General features: G+C 49.1%; 5 protein-coding genes across 5 annotated transcripts; 1 reads left to right on the top strand and 4 right to left on the bottom strand.

Moving 5' to 3' along the window:
- Window positions 1-543: 543 nt before the first annotated feature.
- On the bottom strand, window positions 544-1,008 carry M406DRAFT_68813 (uncharacterized protein; the record flags this gene model as incomplete). The annotated part of the gene is made up of 1 exon (XM_040925204.1): window positions 544-1,008. One exon carries the CDS (start codon window positions 1,006-1,008, stop codon window positions 544-546), a length of 465 nt encoding a protein of 154 aa, XP_040777443.1.
- A 931-nt stretch (window positions 1,009-1,939) lies between these two features.
- M406DRAFT_356355 (uncharacterized protein) lies at window positions 1,940-4,081 on the bottom strand. Its single transcript, XM_040923424.1, has 6 exons — window positions 3,786-4,081; window positions 3,649-3,714; window positions 3,325-3,571; window positions 2,593-3,230; window positions 2,393-2,524; window positions 1,940-2,325 (listed from the first exon to the last, which is right to left on the bottom strand). The coding sequence occupies exons 1-6, from the start codon at window positions 3,897-3,899 to the stop codon at window positions 2,122-2,124; spliced, it is 1,401 nt and encodes a 466-aa protein (XP_040777442.1). The 5' UTR covers window positions 3,900-4,081; the 3' UTR covers window positions 1,940-2,121.
- A 1,560-nt stretch (window positions 4,082-5,641) lies between these two features.
- On the bottom strand, window positions 5,642-7,280 carry M406DRAFT_330293 (kinase-like protein; the record flags this gene model as incomplete). Its single annotated transcript, XM_040920502.1, has 4 exons — window positions 5,642-5,665; window positions 5,701-6,579; window positions 6,645-6,966; window positions 7,045-7,280. 4 exons carry the CDS (start codon window positions 7,278-7,280, stop codon window positions 5,642-5,644), a joined length of 1,461 nt encoding a protein of 486 aa, XP_040777441.1.
- A 3,409-nt stretch (window positions 7,281-10,689) lies between these two features.
- Window positions 10,690-12,564, top strand: M406DRAFT_68812 (uncharacterized protein; the record flags this gene model as incomplete). Its single annotated transcript, XM_040925203.1, has 2 exons — window positions 10,690-11,068; window positions 11,102-12,564. The coding sequence occupies 2 exons, from the start codon at window positions 10,690-10,692 to the stop codon at window positions 12,562-12,564; spliced, it is 1,842 nt and encodes a 613-aa protein (XP_040777440.1).
- A 3,806-nt stretch (window positions 12,565-16,370) lies between these two features.
- On the bottom strand, window positions 16,371-17,260 carry M406DRAFT_330291 (uncharacterized protein; the record flags this gene model as incomplete). Its single annotated transcript, XM_040920501.1, has 3 exons — window positions 16,371-16,559; window positions 16,644-16,806; window positions 17,031-17,260. 3 exons carry the CDS (start codon window positions 17,258-17,260, stop codon window positions 16,371-16,373), a joined length of 582 nt encoding a protein of 193 aa, XP_040777439.1.
- Window positions 17,261-18,703: the final 1,443 nt, after the last annotated feature.

Raw genomic sequence — 18,703 nt, 5'->3', positions numbered from 1 at the left:
TTGCTCCACATGTCCTCGATCTGCGCTTGAAATGAAAACGAGCACGCAAGACTCTCGTGGGTATCGAACCGCGCCCTTCCCGTCCCCTCCCCCTGCATCGAATGGGATGCCACGCCTTTGCAACAAAACAAAAAAGGACAAAAAAAAAAAAAAAAAAAAAAGAGAAACAGCCGGCGCTCTAGCTATAACTACAGATTTAACCAACAATCCCAGCGCCACTCATCGCCGCAGAACCCCGCCAACATGTCGACCGTGGTCGCGTATGACGCGTTCTGAACCGAGACGGCTAAAGAAGAAGAAAAGGGAGCCTCTGAATATATGTACATGAGACCAATGCTCTTGAGAGAATGGGAAAAAAATCACCGCTTGATCGCTCAACGAGACCACTGAAAACCACCACCGTGTTAGCACAAGATCGTCAGCGCTCAGGCCATTTCCTTGGAACGAGGTAGGCCAACGCTGTGTGATGCCACATACCGAGCTACACCAGAAATGCTACAGGCAGAGGCTCTCTCTCTCCAGAGCTGCCACGAGACGTCCTCCTCACAGGATATCCTTCCATATCCTGGGCCGCAGGTACCTCAGGAACCTCTCCGTCTCCTCCTGGATGCCAGGCAGCGCGGCCCAGTTCTCCACCAGCACGGCCAGCTCCTCCCGCGCGACGGTGTCGTCTGCCGCGCCCTCGGCGAGCTGGCGCAGCAGGACGGTCTCGACCAGCAGCTCAAAGTTGGCCTGCTCGCCCGTCTCGGGCCACAGCAGGGCGGCCGTCTCGCGGTAGTTCTCCCGGGCGGCGTTGCTCAGCTGCTTGCGCACCAGCGAGTGCAGGCTGCGGGCGGCCATCTCGTCGTTCTGCACCTCGCCCGTGATGATGCGCTGCACGAGCTTGAAGGTGTTCTTGAAGCCGACCGGCCAGTACATTGGGCACTGCAGGTCCTCGACCATGGGGCTGCTGGGCTCGGATGACATGTCGGATGTCTGAGAGGAGGTTTCTTCGATGAGGGGCTCCATTTTTTTATTATTAATGTGTATGTTTGCGCCCCGTGGGAAACGGTTTGTTATGTGGTTATTGTTATTATTAATATGTTGTGGCTGATGGATTTTGGATTGGTCCCAGCGTGAGTATAGGTGGCGTTGGGCGTGTGTGGGGGAGGCGTGGCGGGTTTTGGCTTGGTAATGCTTCCTTTTTTCTTTAATTCGTATTTGTGAAAGAGAGATGTGATTGCTAATGTGCAAAGAAATCCGGTTCGATGTATTATTATGGTTTTTTTGCACTATAAGAATCTAAAGGACATATATCGCCACCCTATGATTAGAGTGCTAAAAAGGGGGGGGGGGTTGCATAAATGTCCGGTCGAACCAGTGTCTGGCGGGGCTCATCATAATTAAGTGAGCCCACAGAGGGTTTCTGCTGACCATAAGGAGCAGCTATTGGGTCACTTTTACCGGCCCCCTTGCTTGATTGAGGTTGAAATGCAGAGTGGAGTTGCAAAGTATGGGTCCCTCTCTCTCGTGAGATTTCTAAATTACCTGCCTCGGAAATAACCCCAGCGCTGGTGCCAGGTCCCCTTTTTCAATAATCAATCACGATCTACAGCAATCCCCCCGCAGGAATTTGGCTGCCTCCAGTGCTTACGCCACAAGTCCCGATCGGCATATGCGACGACAGACAATGACTATCTGTGTCGCGAAATTCTTTCACACACTAACGTGTTCCCGTCAATTGTGAGTTACAAAGTCCAACGTTCAGGAGACAACAACTTGACGCTATCTTGATGGGCCGCGGCGACGTCCTCGGCGTGGGTCCCGGGCCGTTGTCGACGGGGTTTTCGCTTTCGGGCGACAGGGGTTTTTGGTGGTAACATTTGATTCACAATCCGTTTCAGGCTTCTCGTATCTGGGTAAAATGTGGAGGCCAAGTCTGTCACAGGCAAGCCTTTTTGGTTGATATATCATGATTTGAAGGATGGCTGGGATTGCATTCATTGCCCTTCACTATCAACAAATGTTGCCGCATCACATGCAAATAGATGAGAGAGTCTGCCTGGCCCGCGTTGTGATGGAGCTCGAGGATTTGTTTCCCTGCTAACGTGCTGCAGTGTGCAGGGTACTCCAGACAAACTTTCAAACAATCTCACCCCCATCGCTATCCACATCTCTCAACGTCTTTTCGTTCTCTATCTCCGCTACTATATCCATCCGCTTAGAATATACCCAGGTGAAAATGGTGAAGAGCGCAGCAAGTCCTGCATACAGAGCTATCCAGGGTGAAACGATGATCTGACTATTCGAAGGTATCCAATTGAAAAAGCTCATGGAGAACAGCCCCTTTTACGCATAATCAGTCTACAGTTCCTTTTGGTTTATTCTGTACAATATGAAGTAGGACACTCACAGCGAGGAACGTTGGAGGCAGGAAATACATGCCCAGCCTAGAAATAATTTTCATTGTGCTGCCATCTCTGCTTGAGGCTCGTGCGAGACTGTAACTCGCTCTTGAATCCTGCCTTGTGTAGTAATCTCTTTCCTGCATTTCCCTTCTGGTCAGTACAGTTGAACATGAAAAGGGTATCAAGTTGAAACAGGGTTACAAACCATTTGCATAGCGAGAGCCATGCCGTCCAGAAGGCCCTGGCAATGTCGCAACTTGCTGTTAATCTCAGCTATCATCTCATCTAATCTTGACTCAATATGCATCTCACTCTCCTTTTCGTGAGGGTATACTTCAGCGCCATGTGGGTCATTATTCGATCGCATCTTGGATGAATCTTTCAGGTGGCTGTTCATCGATTCAAGAAGAGCAAGCAGGGTCTGGATCCCATTCTTCAGCTGACTTATTGACCGCCATAGTTCGACAGCTTCGGCATCCCTTTCTGTTAATTTGATTTCTGTCCTTTTCTCGTTATTCCTTGCGAGAAGAGAGCGGGAAACGGTTCTTTCGTTCTTGAGTTGATTTTTCAAGTCGAGGATCTTCTGATCAAGGTCTGTCGACTTATATTCCATGGCATCCAGGAGTCGCTTGCGCTCTAGCTCGGCAAACAGCATAGGAAGTACGAGCCGATGGAATACTGAGGTCTTGATTCGCTCGAGCCAAGCTTCTATATCCTCAAGGACATCATCTGTGCAGCCATATGCTACTGCAAGTATCACGGGCTTGTTAGTAAAGCAGGTAGCCGACAGCACAATATCTTCGTCTCTGGGAAGAGACTCAGTATCCGACTTGCAGTGGTACACTGGAGGTCTGATCAATACCAGATGCCGTCTCATCCGCCAGGAGTAGCTCAGAAGGATAGCAAACAGCTTGCTGCCAGCGAGCAGGGCTCATACCTACTGAGGGGCAACTAGAAGCCCCAAAATCCCAATTCACGTGTCTGATATTCAAGACTGCAGTCGAATCTCTGGCTATGACACCAGCTAGCGATCTGTGTTGACACAATTCTGTGCAGACTTTCGTAAATGTCTGGTCATCGTACGGAAGAGCGGTGGCCTTCAGTGTGTCATGTGGCCCTCTCAGACGTTGATGCATAACCAGGCAAAATGTGGGACGATGTTCCATACGCAGTGATGGGCCGATCTGATTTTGCTCCGTCAGAATTCGCATTGCTATGACTCGATGACATCTAATATAAGTGGAATCGTATTAAGCCATACTTGTTGTGCCCATGCAACGTAACCGTCTTGAGACTCAATAGTACTTGGATTGATGTCCACATTGCCCTTTGTAAGATGATGAAAATCAGTGTCTTTCTTCAGTCATTAACTGCTTCCCAGAGGCTAGGATGGCTTGCATCATTGTCTTCCTGAATTTCGATAATGCGAATCCTGCAGGGTTGCTCAGGATGAAAGCCAATGTCTGTCTTGTCTCCTGTTTCGAACTGATTACTGCGAGACAACCAGTCCATATTGACTTGCGACTCGAATTTGATGTTTGGTCCTAGAAGACAACCTGAGACCAGAGCATGCAAGCGAGGTTGGTTCGTTATATCAAGAGAATATGGCGAAGAGTGAACATGTCAAGTCACCGAGAGTCTTGGTGGCTCTGAAGGACGATTGTACTACTCCATGTCCTCGGGCAACTTAGAACAAAGCATCAGGGCGTGTCAGAGGAGATTTCCAACCTACTTCATTTAACCACAGAGGACTGTCTTGGCCACATAAGCGGGGTAAGAAAACCCCCAACCGGAGGCTGAGTATGAAAGTGTGTCGCACGACCCAGGATTCCTCCACGTTTGGGCACGAATGCTCAGCACTAATGTACGAGAACACCTGACGGAAAATGCACCCGCGCAGGATATCTACAACCAATCCCACGACACATGCCACCTCCAAGTAAGCTGCAGTCTCATGCAGGCAATCGAGTTTGCCCGATGCGATGCAGAGGCGAAGTATCAGCAGCCCGAATGAGGCTTTTACTGCTCACCGCCCACCTTTCGTACCTCGTGTTCCCGGGGCGCGTGGCGGGACAGCAATGGTTCGCATGGGCCGCACAAGTATACAAAACAACAAGTCTCCAGCGGGCTTCCTTTGCTCACAGACCGGTCTGGGTCGCCGCCAATGGCAGGGTTTCTTATCATAAAACCAGGCGAACGATCTACCTTGAATAGCCTGTCGCGCCGCATTGATTGCCTTGCCGACATCAAGTGTGAAATCAGGGCTCCCTCTATATTCCTATTCTTTTTTTTATCATACAAGGCTGTAGCATTGTACCCAACGGTATGTGACTCATGGTGTAAAATTCTTATAAATATTTGCTTTACACCTGTCCAGTGAGCCCGCGAGCTTCAATCCCGAAAACTATGTCTTTAAACCTGTTCAAAAAGTTGTTTGGATGGACAGCACGCAATATGGCTGGAGATACAGACTCGAAATTCGATCCGACCGATATTATCAACACTCGATATGATATGCCAGAGGTTTTGAAGGATGCATTGCTAGGATTGAAGTTCCAGAGCACTGATATCAAGTTCAGGGCAAGAGCACTCCATATACGATGAGGCAATGGTACTCTTAAGCTAACTAGCTAGGATATAGCGAGAAGGAGAGAAATTTCTTTTGAAACTTCCACGAAAGCTTAAGCCGGTCAGTTCCAAGAGCCCTGAATGCAAATCGAGTCTGCTTATGCTAATTAGCAGCTGAACTGAACAGGCCGAAAAGGATAGTATCATAAAGAAATTGAGGAAAGCCCGCAGGGAAAAAAATCGCTCAAAACTAGCAAAACCAGCGGAACCAGCGGAACCAGCGGATATAAAGATTGTATCGGCTGAACAGGGCGTTGCTCATTAAGATCAAGCTAGTGCTGTCCAGATGATGGCAATGCTGCTGTATTTATAGAATTGAAGGGTTGATCCGGAAGAATAGCGCAATGTCTACATGCAACGCCCTTGGCCTGGCTCAATGATTTATCCATCCAAACCTTTTTTCTAGAACACAGAAACCCCAAAAGCATGGATCTTGCTCTAAATGATCCCAAACTTGCTGGAAAGTTTCAAGAACTGGTTACGGACCCCTGAGAAAGGTGGCTACTTCTCGAATATCCGCCCTTGTTTCGACGTCGACCGCCAGCATACGTTGTGTGATAAATTCTAGAAATCTCTGGAGTCTACTACTACAGCCTCGTTTATTTTTCAAGTCTCTCACATGCTTGTTATGATGTCAGCTTCATAAGTCTCTGTGGGTGGAATAGGGCAGGAAATTCGCACGTACCGTAATAACACTGTCTTTGATTTGAATGATGATCTCAACGCGTGAGACAATTTGAAATGAACGTCGGGTACTTGACCGACCAGCTGTAAATGTCTTAATGGTCTGGTAGTCTACAACGGGGACTAGTTTCCGTTTTCCTTTGACTTTCTTGAAGAATATGTCGTCCTCAAATCTGCTACCGGTGGATAAATCGGTGGTTTCTGGCGCGTCTTGTTCTTTAAACCGTTCTTCTCGGAAGTCAATGCAGCCATGCCAACCACAAAGCGCCCAAGTAACAAATTCGAGGAAGACGCAGCCCAGACACCATACGTCGTATTTGAACGAAATTGCCTCGCTTTCTGGTGGTCTTTGGGTCTTGACATGTGGAATAAATCCTGAGTCAATGCTCTCGCCAGTTCCGGCTTGACGAGCTTCTCCGAGGTCTGAAAGTTTCAGAATGAAGTGCTTCTTCCCGTCAGCAACGGATTCGAAGCACAGAATGTTCTCAGGTTTGATATCCATGTGAATCTGAGGTGCAGACCCGCTCCGTCCACCGTCTCTGAACCCTTGAAAGGTTGCAAGAGCCTCGGCGACTTGGAAACACTCGTCAAAGAGCCAGTTGTCCGAGTACCAGTCATATTCAGGAGGTCGTGAAGAAGGCTGGACACCCCCGAGTTCGTATTTCTTCCATAGCTCTTGGAGATTGCCTTCTTGTGCCCATGGAAACAAGAGATAGGGTATTTGGCAATGTTCGAAAGCTGCTAAGAGTGGCACAATTCTGTCGTGCTGGGGTGTGTTCCGATTTGCCTGGACTTCTCGTTCGAACATCTCTTTTCTTGCTTCTGATATGCTTAAGTCGTTGAAAAGTTTTACAACGACATAATCATCGTCTTTCTCTGTCTAAGATTCGTAATTATCAACAACTGCTTCGGAGCTTTTGTATTTCAAAACTCAACAATACTTACCAAATTGTGGTTATTGGTGTAGATGCGCGCTTTTTGCACCACAGTGACCTGCCCTTCGATATCATCGTCGGTGCTTTCGGCTATGTCGTGCGTACTAGTAAGCTCGCACCAAGGAAGAGAGACCTCATCGTGGAACTTTGGGACATCTGCACTCAGCCTCTCTATGAAGGGCGTGAAGACTATCCACTGCCAGAAATCGAATAATCTGGCTTCAGCTTCCGTGAGACCAAGGACTGTCGAACTGCCTTGGGCGAGATTGCGTTGGGCATACCAGGTGCTGTCACACACCGGATGTAAGGCAGGTCCCAGGAACACATTTTCTCTGCCGACGAGAAGTAGTGTTGAGAACAACATCCTCCATCCGGTACAATTGTGCCGCTTGCACAAACAATTTCCCCACTTCGGACAGAGACGTTGCGCAATTTCTTCGTTTGTGGCGTTGTCATCTGTCTGACTCGAACTCGCTTTCAAGATCTTCAGAACATTTCGGCGCTCAATGATGCGAAACAAAGCGTCTCGAGGTATGAACCGTTGACGTTGTTTATCGAGATCCGGTCTCAATTCTCGCATAAGCCTGTCCCTAAGATCCCAACGCAGCTTCAGCAGGCTCTGGTCAGAGCCAAAACCTTCGGCCATGTTATCCGATTTCCGAATGGTAACCGTTCTTCATATCGGCAGGTGCAGGAAAAAGGCTAATGTTGCCAGAGTCCTTGGATGGTTGACGTATTGATGAGTAGAGCCCAATCAGGAGGGGGGAAAAAGTAGGTCATCTGCGTAGCTGCAGAATGCTGTGTTAAACATCTGGTACTTAAGTATGCATGGAGACGCTACAGGTGGGAGGTGTGTCCTTGGGGAAGTCCAGCCCACGGGCTTTTCATTGCGGGGTCGTATTTCACTCCATCCTCAGGGCTGAGCTAGTGCTGACACATTGTCGAGGTTTGCACGAGAGCTGCCCAAAATCTCTCAACGTGCACACCATCATCAACAGAAGGTTGCAAGTAAATTGAGGGTTGTGGGCGAAGTACTCAATGGATGGTCAGCACGCTGATGTTTGACCATCAAGAGGGTGCTAGTTTATCAGCATTATTGACCGGTAAAATCCAATAGTGGCATCTGGGATGAACGATGACGGCTGAGCTTCCTCCTTGGGGAAGCCCATATGCAGTCTGGAAGCAGGCTCTCGCCCGAGCCGCACCTGGGCACTTTTGAGCACACCACAGTACGAACTACAGCGGACGTAATAAAAATGACGCAAAGCCTCATCAGAAAAAGAAAAAAAGGAGACGCTTCAGTAGGTTTCGTACATCGCACTGTAAGGAATCAAATTCAAATCATATTACTGCAGCATATTTGGTCTTGCAACCTGTACAGAGAATACATACAGAAAGCAACGTCACAATGGCTTCTGTAAATTCCTTATTCCAAAAGCATCTGCCAATATTTCCTTTCCCTGGCTTACGTCGCAGGTCTACGGACCATTCGCATTCCACCAAATCATCAATAGCCATACTAGGGAATGAAGGCTTACCGAGACAGAATGTGATTGCGGGCTCTCGGGTCGATGAACAGGAACTCAGACGATTGTGCAATGCTAAGTTTGGGGACCAATATAAATTGAAGGTGGGTATTGGAAAAGTCTTTTTTTGGACAACAACTGATATACTCAGCTGCGATCTAATCGGTACACTTTGTATTCGCGAGAACGACTCAATGATGCAGATATCAGGCGGTGCTGTTCAAAATGGTAATGCAAGCCGCTTGCTGTTGAGAATAATGCAATTGAGATGCTTTTGCAGCTTTTCGATTCAATGTTACTTTCCTTCCCGTGATGCGCAATCGAATACTTGCGTTAGGATAATGTAATAGCTTCATATGGATATAGTATTTACTTAAAGTCAATACCTTCTTTCCTTTTCGCCAGTACTACAGCGACCCTAGATCTCTGTCACTTCGTGAATAATGTTTCCAACATTGACTTCTGTCACTAGATAAGTTGTTATAAACAAAGTGACAAATTGTTTTCTTTCTCTCTTTCTTCTCCGAGGGTCCGAGCAGTAGATTGAGCATAGCCACGTAATGTTTCTGATGAAGTGTACATCTCGGAACAACATGTAAGGATCACATCTTAAACCGCAAAGCCTTAGTATTCTGCATTGACTTGCAAACTGCTTGTATTAACGATTTTGTTGTGGGAAAAGCTTTAGCATACTCGAAGTTTAAACAATCCAAGAACACTGCGTCATCATCTATGCAAACTCAATGACAGAATTCATCATTAGAAGTCAAGTGTCGAGTCTTGAGGTCTAGGACTAAAGAGCTGGATATAACCTCAAGTTTGATCCCACCGAATTAAGCTCTTCAGTCATTAACCCAAGTATTGCATTTACACGATGCAATAGTTTCACTTCTAGCGTATAGTCCCATCGCAACTCAGACTTTGTTTCCTATACGAGACTTATACTTGGCACTGCTCTTGTTCGCATAAATTCTTCGTCTACTGAGGTATCTACTAATCACTGCAGTGCTATTTACACAGTTTGATAGCTAATCAGTCTCTGGTTGTATAAAGCTGATTCTTGCAGTAATTAAGCAAAAATTGGGCACAGTGAGTCGCTGGCTATTTGAACGAGTGGAATCGCATTTTGTCAGCGTCGTGGTAACGGACCAGCAGCTATTCTGACATTCATGTTCAGAAGTTTATGATGAGAACTATTCTTTAACAGAAATCTAGCAAGTCGCTATAGCCTTTGAAAAAAGGCTAAGGTGAAAGACTTGGACAGGCGCAGGCGTTAAACGAGGCAATGGTGACGCGAAAGGGGCCCAGAGGTAGATGGAGAGAGGCGCAAGAGAATGGGCGAACGAAAGAGAGGGGGACTAACAGGACCAGGTCCCAGAACCAAGCCCACCAAGGCCGACAATGTCGAAGATGAGAAGAGAGGGCAAGTCTAGAGAGAAGTCGGGATGACCAAGTAAGTTACCATTACACTGAATAGACTAGGAATGCGATCAAAGTCCTGAAACGTCTGTGTCGATGTCGGGGGCTGAGAGCCTGGACTTTCAGCGCCCTGAATTCCTGCCTCGCAACACCTCGCGCCTCTCTAAACAACTCTCCTCCACAAAAAGCTTTCCAACAAGATTCATTAATTACTACATCTATAATATGCATTGTATCTAGCAAACGTACGTAGCTTTTCTTGATTCGGAAAAGTTGTATCAGCAGAAGCTCGCCTGCTAACCTCAGCCTAAGGCCTCTATGAGAATAATTTGAGCATCGGTGCTTGTAAGATGGATTGTGGACACTTGTGCTTCTCTTCTAGGATAATTGCTTGCGAAAGTTGTTTATTTTGTTAAAATTAAGGAATAAACTCAATCAGGTTGTAGCAAAGATCATAGTTTGGGGTAAAGTGAATTGTAACTATTGCCAGAGTATCGAGGCACCAATGGGATATCTGTTTTCCCTTTGAACCATATTGAGAGACTGAAAAACTATAGAAACCTGTTGATCGGATCAAACTATAATGTGCAGTCTTCGATGCGAAAATAGTATCTATAGCCTAACATTCTGATGTTAAATGCCACACACTGGAGGAGGTCGAAGTCACTAGCATCGGCTATGTGGAGTCGCATATGGCCCCAAGTAGCTTTCTTACTAAAGAGGAATTTTGATAACTCCTGTCATTAGACAAGAACAACATTTTACAACTTATTTGGCTTGGCTTCGGGATTCGCATCTTCGTGTCTGTGACCAGGCCTGCAGAAAGAGCGCTACCGAGGCGTCAGCATTTAGGCGCCTCAGCCGCATTCGAACCAGTTGACGCCAGCGTCTCCAGAGTCGAATGGTGTTGAGAGAGCACTGCATGCTGTCGAAATCAACAGAGCACCCGCACAGATAATTTCCTCCTCCTCCTCTTCTTCTTCAAGAATCATTCTTGATCTGATAGCGAATCGCCAGCGATTAATCGCTCTGTTTTGTGCCGTATCATTGCTGCCCAAGTCTACCCTCGAATACCAAACAGACGATTTCCTACACCAGATGTCATCAACAATGGCAGACCCGGCCTCGTTTATAGTTAGCACGACGCTCGGGGCTGCAGGTCTTCTTCTTGCCTTTCAGGGAGCTGTGGACGGCTTTAACACACTGACTGAGGTCTTCGCGTCAGATACTGGCTTGCACTATACGGCTCTTCAGTACCAGGTAGAGACCTTCAAATTCAAGTTGTGGGGCGAGCATTTCAAGATCAATGATCCCAGCAACTGCCAGATCCTTGACATGCCTTATGAGACGCAGGTCACGATTGGACGCATCCTGGCTGAGATATGGCGGAAGCAGGAGACGGCCGGCGACACGTTCCTTGGCACGTATGACCTTCAGCGCTCAGTCCCCGCTGCCCAAGGGCCAGCAGCCGTCGACTTTAGCAAAGGCAGTGTGTGGATTGGGTCTATTACAGATCAGAAAGTCCAGAAGCCGGCCAACTTCTGGAAGCGGCTAAAGTGGACCTTGAAGCACAGAGAGCAGTTCACAAGACTGCTGTCAGATCTTGCCACACTCAACCAAAATCTCTGGGACGTGGCCAAGCTGAGCGGCCTGGATGCAAAGCACATCATCGACTCCATTCTGCACGGCCTTGACGCTTTCTGCGAAAGGGTCAGACCCAAAGAGGTGGACGAGAAACAGATCGCGACATATGTCTTTACACAATGGGCCGAGTTTTGGGACAAAAACAAGCCTGAGGACCTGGACGTAGAGAATATGGTCGCACGAATCACCGCCGGGGTGTCGGACCAGCTTGCGCTCACGTCTGCTCCGCAGGCCCTCAACACCCCATCCTCCTTGGTGAAGTTGCTGGCCCAGGTCCGCGCCATCCAAGCCATGGACCTCTCCCAGGCCGCTGAGAAAGTAAAGCTCATCACCATCACCTCTGCCTCCTCGTCCCATGTCCCACCGCCCCTCGAGGTCAATGCCGACCCCGCCGACACCACTGGGCGGCATCTTGGCCGCTACCTCGAGCCCGAGCCCGAGCCCTCGCTCTTACCAGCCACCAGAGTCCTCATCGAGTACAAGACCGTCTCTTCCTCCTCGCCCGCCTGCGCTGCTATCATGCTGCGCATCCGCGCCCTCGCCGGCCTGCTCTCTGCCACCTCACCCACCGCCTCCGCCTTCGCCTCCCTCCCCTGCCTCGCCCTTCTCGACGACGAAGCCTATTCTGAGAGCAACAAGGGCGCCGCACAGCGCCTAGGCATCGTGTACCGCCTACCGGCTGGCTCCGTATCCGTGCCACGATCGCTCTTGGATACGATCCGGACCGCGGCGCAGCACAAGACGCGGCCTGCGCTCGGGGAGCGATTTCGGCTGGCGTACCGCTTAGCCAGCGCAGTAGGGCTGCTGCATGCGGCAGGGTGGGTGCATAAGGGGTTGAGGGGAGATAATGTTTTGCTTGGGCCTGCTGCGGACGGAGAGAATGTTCGGGACGGCAGTGGCGTTGGGGTGCCGTACCTGGTCGGTTTCCAGTATAGTCGGCCGGCAGGGGATGAGTCGTTGGAGGGGCGGCCGGGAGGGGCAGCGGAGCTGGATGTATATTACCATCCAGAGGTAGGACATGGGTGGACCAAGATTAAGGAGGTGTATAGTCTAGGTATTGTGCTGCTGGAGGTGGCGTACTGGCGGCCGGCGTTTGAGGAGAGGTTTAGGAAGATGAAGTTGCGCGAAATTTCGAAGGCTTTATGTAATGACTTGGATGGCGAGGGAGGAGATAGGCTGAAGGCTATGGTGGGGTCCATCTTTGTTGATGTGATCAAGACGTGTCTGAAGGGAACAGAGGCCCTTGGGGTGGGATCGGGGGATTCCGAATGGGAAGCCAAGATGCTCAACGATGCCTTCTTCGACAAGGTGCTTAGACCACTTGCGTCCTGCAACGCGTAAGAGGCCTACGCCGCAGAGGCAGTCATGATACTCTCAGTCTATGTTTAGCAAGGAAAACGACGTTTTCAATCTCAACTAGGGCGTCCAAAGATACCCAACGTCAGCCATGCAGCGGCGACGTCCAAGTTGTGGTTTGGTTTTTGTGGTCGAGAAAGTACACGATGCCTTGGTCCGCCCGCCGAGCTTCCCAGTCCGCTGGCAGAGCCTTGTTGATTGTCGTCAACTCAGCCATTGATCTTAGTTCTCGGATTTCGAGAAAATGTGTGCGAAGGGTAGAAGTGAAATCAGGAGGAGGCATGGGACGTTCAGGGACCAAGTTTCGCGAGAGAACCCGAGGGCTGATGGCGCCAAGAAGGCTTTCCATGGCCCATATGCCACGGGATCCTGCAAATTTTGTAAGACCATCTTGATCGATGATTTCTGTGCGTGTATCCCGGCCATCCGTTTGTTCGAAGGGAGAGGGCTCATCTAATTCCCACGGAATTCTTCGAAGCGGGCTAAGTGGGTTGCTGCCACTCGCTATCCCCATTTCTGGAGCTTAATTTGAATGAGCTCTGTTAGTTTCAGGCCACATGAACCTACTCCTTGCGTACCATTCAGGAGAGTCTTACCTTTTGCGATGTGAACCCTCTCAGCTTGCCCGGACGTGGCAGCGGTTTGGAGGCCCCAGAATGCAGAGTATGCGCCCGGCTCCCCCTTCTTGCTTTGAATGAGCAGCTGGACTATGTCCTTTGTACGCGCTCTCCAAAGTTCAACCTCTCTGCGACCTCCGCGGGCGACCCAGGGCGGTGTCGGCTGGCGCTGGCGTTGAACAGCAAGATCAAGTGCCTTATATCCTTTCAGTTGAGCTCCATCGTCTCCTCCAGTGCTCTCCAGGTCTGGGTCCACTCCTTCTTGCTCAAGAAAAATCTGGACTGCCTCTCTGTCTCCATAAGAGACCGCCCAGTGGAGAGGTGTAAAGCCCATGCTATCAATGAAGTTGACTTTGTTGGGGAACACAGTCAGCAAGTACTTTAGTATTGCCTTCCTGAGCGCAAGTTCGTTCAAGGCTGTTGGCGGAACCATTATTGACAACAAGGTTCGAAACACCGTGACTTTCCTGGGCACATTAGCAAAGAAGGATGGCTCGCCGTAGTTGTCAACAAGAAACCTCAGTCGACTAATGCCGATGTCCATTCTCCACGCCGTCAGAGCACTGAGCACTTTTCCAAATGCTGTAAAGCCTGATTCGTCGTCGGGTCCGAGCAGCTTGTCTATGTTGGCGTTCTCTGCTAGCCTCTTTGCAACCTCTAAATTTGTGTTCCTCAGTACCGCCCAGATGAAAGGTGTCGAGCGGTCCTTAGCTCGGTCGTACAGGTTAGCCCCGCGAGAAAGCAGCGCGGCAGCATACCCAGGCCATGGTTTTACGGCCGCTGAATGAAGAGGTCGTCGTCCGTGTTCTCCAATGCTGTCCATCAGAGCTGGATATCCATCGACAAGTAGGAGGAAGATGTCACGGGCGTCAGAGTAAATCGCCCGTTGCAGAGCGTTATAGCCTCCATATCGATCCGTGTCCTGCAGCACCCCAAGGACATCAAGATCACTTGACGACATATGCTGAAGGAACTGATTGAATGCAACCGTGTCACCGGTGTAGATGGCGGACGTGAAGGCGCATGATTCCTTATCGCCCAGATCTTCTAGGGATGTTGGATCGGCTCCCATTCCCAGTAAAGTCTTCAAAATCATCTCTTTAGCTTTCCGGAAATTTGCGCCATGTATCAGTCGGCGATGAAAAACCGTTGTAGGCGATGTGTCCATAGCTCCGCGTAGAAGTCTCGACCACTCTGCAACACCAAACTCTGCCGAGTCTTGTTCTTTCCTTGGTGGGAGTGTGTGCGGAACGTCCAAGTTGAGTCTCTGGAATCGAAGCCGAACCTCTTTGATGTTCGTCTCGTTGTATAGGCTCTGTTCTACGTCAACGACTGCATTCTGCATCTCGATAGCCAGATTGAGCATCTTGGCCTGATTAAGGATGCTGAGAACCTGAAGCAGCTGGTAGTATTCCTCGCGACTGATTTGATAGCCAGGGCAGGAATGTAACTTCAGGATTGCGGCGAAGAGCAATGGTCGGGACTTCAGTGCTGCCCAAAACAACGGAGTGCCTGCGGCGATGGCCGTCGTGTCAGATCGCTCTTCCGGGGTTTCCATTGGAGCCACAACACTGAGGCTGGCGCCATGAGCAAAGTAAACTTGAGCAAGGCTTGCGGCCTTCCCGTCTTCCATCATGACCAGACAATGCATCAGCGAACGGCCGTTAACGCTGACCTTCGTAAGGGATGCCCGCTGGTTACACAGGAACCTCGCTATGTCGTCTCGTCCAGCTTGGGTTGCATAAAATATTGGTGTCTCGTTGCGATCATTCGTCACATTGATATCGACCTTCTCATCCACAACCAGCCTTTCAAGAAGGTCCAGTTCTGCCATCGCCGCAAACACGTGTAGTGCAGTCTCGCCAACATCATCATCGCGATGGCGAGCTGTCACTCGGCGGGTGGCCACTGCTGCATCTGTTTTCACAGCCAAGCCCAGTGCAAGCACGTACGCAGGGTCTAATCGCATTCTTCTTGGCGTACTCCAGCCACCATATCGCCGGCGGATAGCGTTAAGGGTGGCCCGACACAGGTCTAGATCCAGTTGCTTCAGACACTCTGTGGCAGCCGAGTGCCCAGCGATAGCACCCGATACACACCACAGCTTCCTCGGCAGTGGCTCACTCAGCCTCGCTAGAGGACTTGTAGATTCTTCCAGTGGCACAAAGCAGAGTATCGATAACCCTTCGCCGCCAAGAGCAGCCAAAGATAACCAGCGCATAGCTTCATACTCATCCACAGAGGTGCCAGATCCAAGAAGCTTAGATATGGATATATTCAGAGCATATTTCACAAATGCAGGCATGGACTTTATAAGCAAGAGCTGCGCTTGGATTTCGGTGTTTCGATGCCTCAAGGCAGCCCAAACTTCCTCGTCAGAGCTCTTGCAGGCGACAGGAAGATCTTCATACGCCGTGGAGGGTATGTCGAGAGTCTTTTGTATGCTTTGACCAAATTGAAGGACGGCTTCAAACATCTTTTCTTTGAAATCGCGACTACGGGCGAGGTAGTTTGGGTGAAATGCCTGCATCACATGCTGTTGATCAGCCCACGGTCCTGATCCGTTTTATAACTCATGTGAAGGGATGTAAGCTTTATGATACTAAGACGAACCATCACTACAGCTGTCGGCTGGGCATCAGCAGCAGAAAGCTGGATGATTTGAGGATCTGGGAGGCTATAATACGCACGTATCAGCTTGCACATCACGTAAGGACAAGCTGGAGTCGTAAAGACGCACCCTGTGGTCCTTGCTTGGGCTTGAGCAAATAAGGAAAGATGAGATTTTATTATATTGTCAAGCGAGAGTCGCAAGGCGGGATATGTCGACAAACCAGCCCGAATGATGTCCTGCACCGGGAATTGGGCCTGGTTAATTGTTGAAGTCGACCGTAACGCCAAATTTATCATGCTGTCCTCGTTGTCGTCCGGCATCATCTTTTGTAATCTGATGAGCTGTTGTCGGTCACTCGCTGTTAATTGGAAGTCGATATCAGAGTCAATAAAGCACCCGCCGTATGAAATATGTCCTGTCCTCGTCCAAAGTGTAGCCAGGACCATGGCAAGCGAGTAGACATCAGCAAGCTGGGGGTTGACATTTGGCAAATCTAGCTCGATTTCTGGGCTCTGCCACATCGCAGTCCTCATATGATATTTGTTTGAATCGTATGATACTCAGGGGGCGACACCGTTCAAGTCCGAGATCTTCGCTACAAGGCGGCGAGAAGGATGATGGTTGACGATAATGTTGGCGGGTTTGATGTCTCCATGGACGAGACCGAGACCATGCACCGCCGCTACACCGGCGATAATGTCGAAGCTGATATTGGCCTTGGTCAGATCCGAGCTGAATGACCGCAGATCCTGTAAGCAGTCATCCAGATTTCCTGGCTCAGCAGCATGTCAGTTGAGCTTCTGTTGCTTCACTCTGACAATGCGGCTACTCACCGTATACAGCAAGCTCCAAAGCCAAAGATGGAAGCAGTTGTGTACTTTCCCATCCGAGAAACAGGAGTTTGCAAATGTTCTCATGGTTCCGCAGGAGCGGGTGGCAAAACGCTCGAAGCTCTTGCCATAGTAGCCCTTGAATCTTTCTAGCTGATTCCGCAGCCTCGGGAACCCCCTCAGGCAGGCTATGGTACTTTTTCAGAGCCACAAGACTCCCTTCATGTCGACGTTAGCATAGAATAAAAAAATATAAAAAATAAATACATAAAAAAAGCAGGCAATATGCGGAAGGAAACAGGCTGCCAACCTGGCGGACAGATCCCTTCTTCGTCGCTGCCCGTCTCATGAAAAATAACACTGCATGATGCACCTCTTCCAAGGCTGTACGTTGTTTTCAGTGTCCTCTCAACGGCCATTGAAGCATTTGGGAGTCCTTGCAGCATCGGCAAGTCGCATGATGGAATGTCGAACTGCACGGCAAGGGTGAAGATGGAAGAAACGTTTGCGTTCTCGAACAATGCTGCCGCAAAGTCTCTGTCCTTTGACCCAGCCTGCTGCGTTTCCACAGTCTGATCTGGGGTTGGTGTTCCCCGAGATATTGAAGAGAAGACCGGCATTATACCAGATATTCATAAGACGATGATTAAATCAAACTTGAGGTGGCGGCAGTTCTTGAGGTCAAGCAGCATCTGTAACAAGTAGCGCATATCCATCCATTTATTGTGAGTAAAACGAGAGCCTACTTGGTAGTTAATATCCGGAGGTCAAGCAGCATCTGTAACAAGTAGCGCATATCCATCCATTTATTGTGAGTAAAACGAGAGCCTACTTGGTAGTTAATATCCGGAGAAACGAGACAATTATTGATCTACTTCAGGTATGCTTGAGATGTTGTTTGGGACTGAGGGTCAGTAAAGTCTGCGTTGTCTCTAATGAACTTCGTGAGCAAACAGCAGCAAAGTCCAGCTGAAAGAGTTACCCCGCAGAGGGCTGTGAACATTACATCATCTCTGTGCTGGCGATAATTCAATTGATATTGAGAGCACTCACACCTCGTGACAAATGCACTAGCAACAGGCTGTGGGTAGTTCCAAGAGGGTGTCAAAGTGGAGGGTGGATTTTGATAGCCCTTGATCTTCCTGCGCTGCCATTGTATAGCTCATGTGACTCAATGGAGATTTCGGCACTCAGGACCAATTCAATAATCTTTCTCTGTCCTGGAGTTATTCCGGAAAATCCACTATATCACAGCGTTTGAAATGTAGATAGATGACTGGGTCTCTCCCTGAACCGTCAGCAATGCTAGGGATAGCTGTCAGGTCGCTAGCCTCGTCACATTCTTGCGTGACTTTCTTTGGGTGGGCTTTTGTAAGAATCGCTTCTCTAGCTGGCCAGGTGGCGTCCGCGGCTTCTTGGCCGTCTTTGCACACCTATCTGGTGGCTTCACTGACTGCTCCACATCCATGACGTCCTGCGTGCATTGAAGGGTTCCATCTTCGTTATTCGACGAACGTGATCCGCAGGAGCCAACGCTGCATAGCCTTTTTTTCTGCATTCAAGTTTCAAATCGCTCTTCAGCTTTAGATTTACCATTACAGGACCTGGTGAAGTTAGCAAAATTGGTTAGCATAGTAGCTGGCGGATATATCTCAACACATATATGTAAAAATTTTACGAAAAAGCACGAAAAAACATGGCCGCATTATTAACGTGCTGTTGGAATGGAATGTTACCGTTTCCTCCCTTACATAGCACCTTATTTTTGCTGCAATAAGATGTGATAAGTACACCGATACAGGAAACCTTTACTAGCAATTTTGGGAGACTGAGCGTTACAGTATTAGCACTCTACGGCGCGACACTGAGCGAGCTGCCTCTAAAGGTAGAAATCTTAGAAGGCTAGAGTTAGCAGGGGGCTCAGAATAGGCATGTGCCATTGCACATGACTCACATTTCTTTTCCCACTCTAAATCTGCGTTAGTCAATTCCACTTGATACCAGATTTCAGAACAACGCAATGGGACGCAGATATGGAATGATGTCCTCAGGTCGAATCTCAA

This window comes from Cryphonectria parasitica (genome assembly GCF_011745365.1).
Source record: "Cryphonectria parasitica EP155 unplaced genomic scaffold M406scaffold_4, whole genome shotgun sequence".
Lineage (NCBI taxonomy): Eukaryota > Fungi > Ascomycota > Sordariomycetes > Diaporthales > Cryphonectriaceae > Cryphonectria > Cryphonectria parasitica.
Note: the sequence above shows the minus strand (reverse complement) of the source record. Positions and strands in the feature narration are given on the sequence as shown.

What these genes read in the sequence shown, in the direction of transcription:
- M406DRAFT_356355 (XM_040923424.1), bottom strand. Translation starts at nt 3,899, where the DNA reads ATGGACTGGTTGTCTCGCAGTAATCAGTTCGAAACAGGAGACAAGACA. An exon ending in AAATTCAGGAAGACAATGAT is followed by an intron (nt 3,715 to 3,785) that starts GCAAGCCATCCT and finishes CATCTTACAAAG; the next exon opens with GGCAATGTGGACATCAATCC. An exon ending in TTCTAGTTGCCCCTCAGTAG is followed by an intron (nt 3,231 to 3,324) that starts GTATGAGCCCTG and finishes TCAGACCTCCAG; the next exon opens with TGTACCACTGCAAGTCGGAT.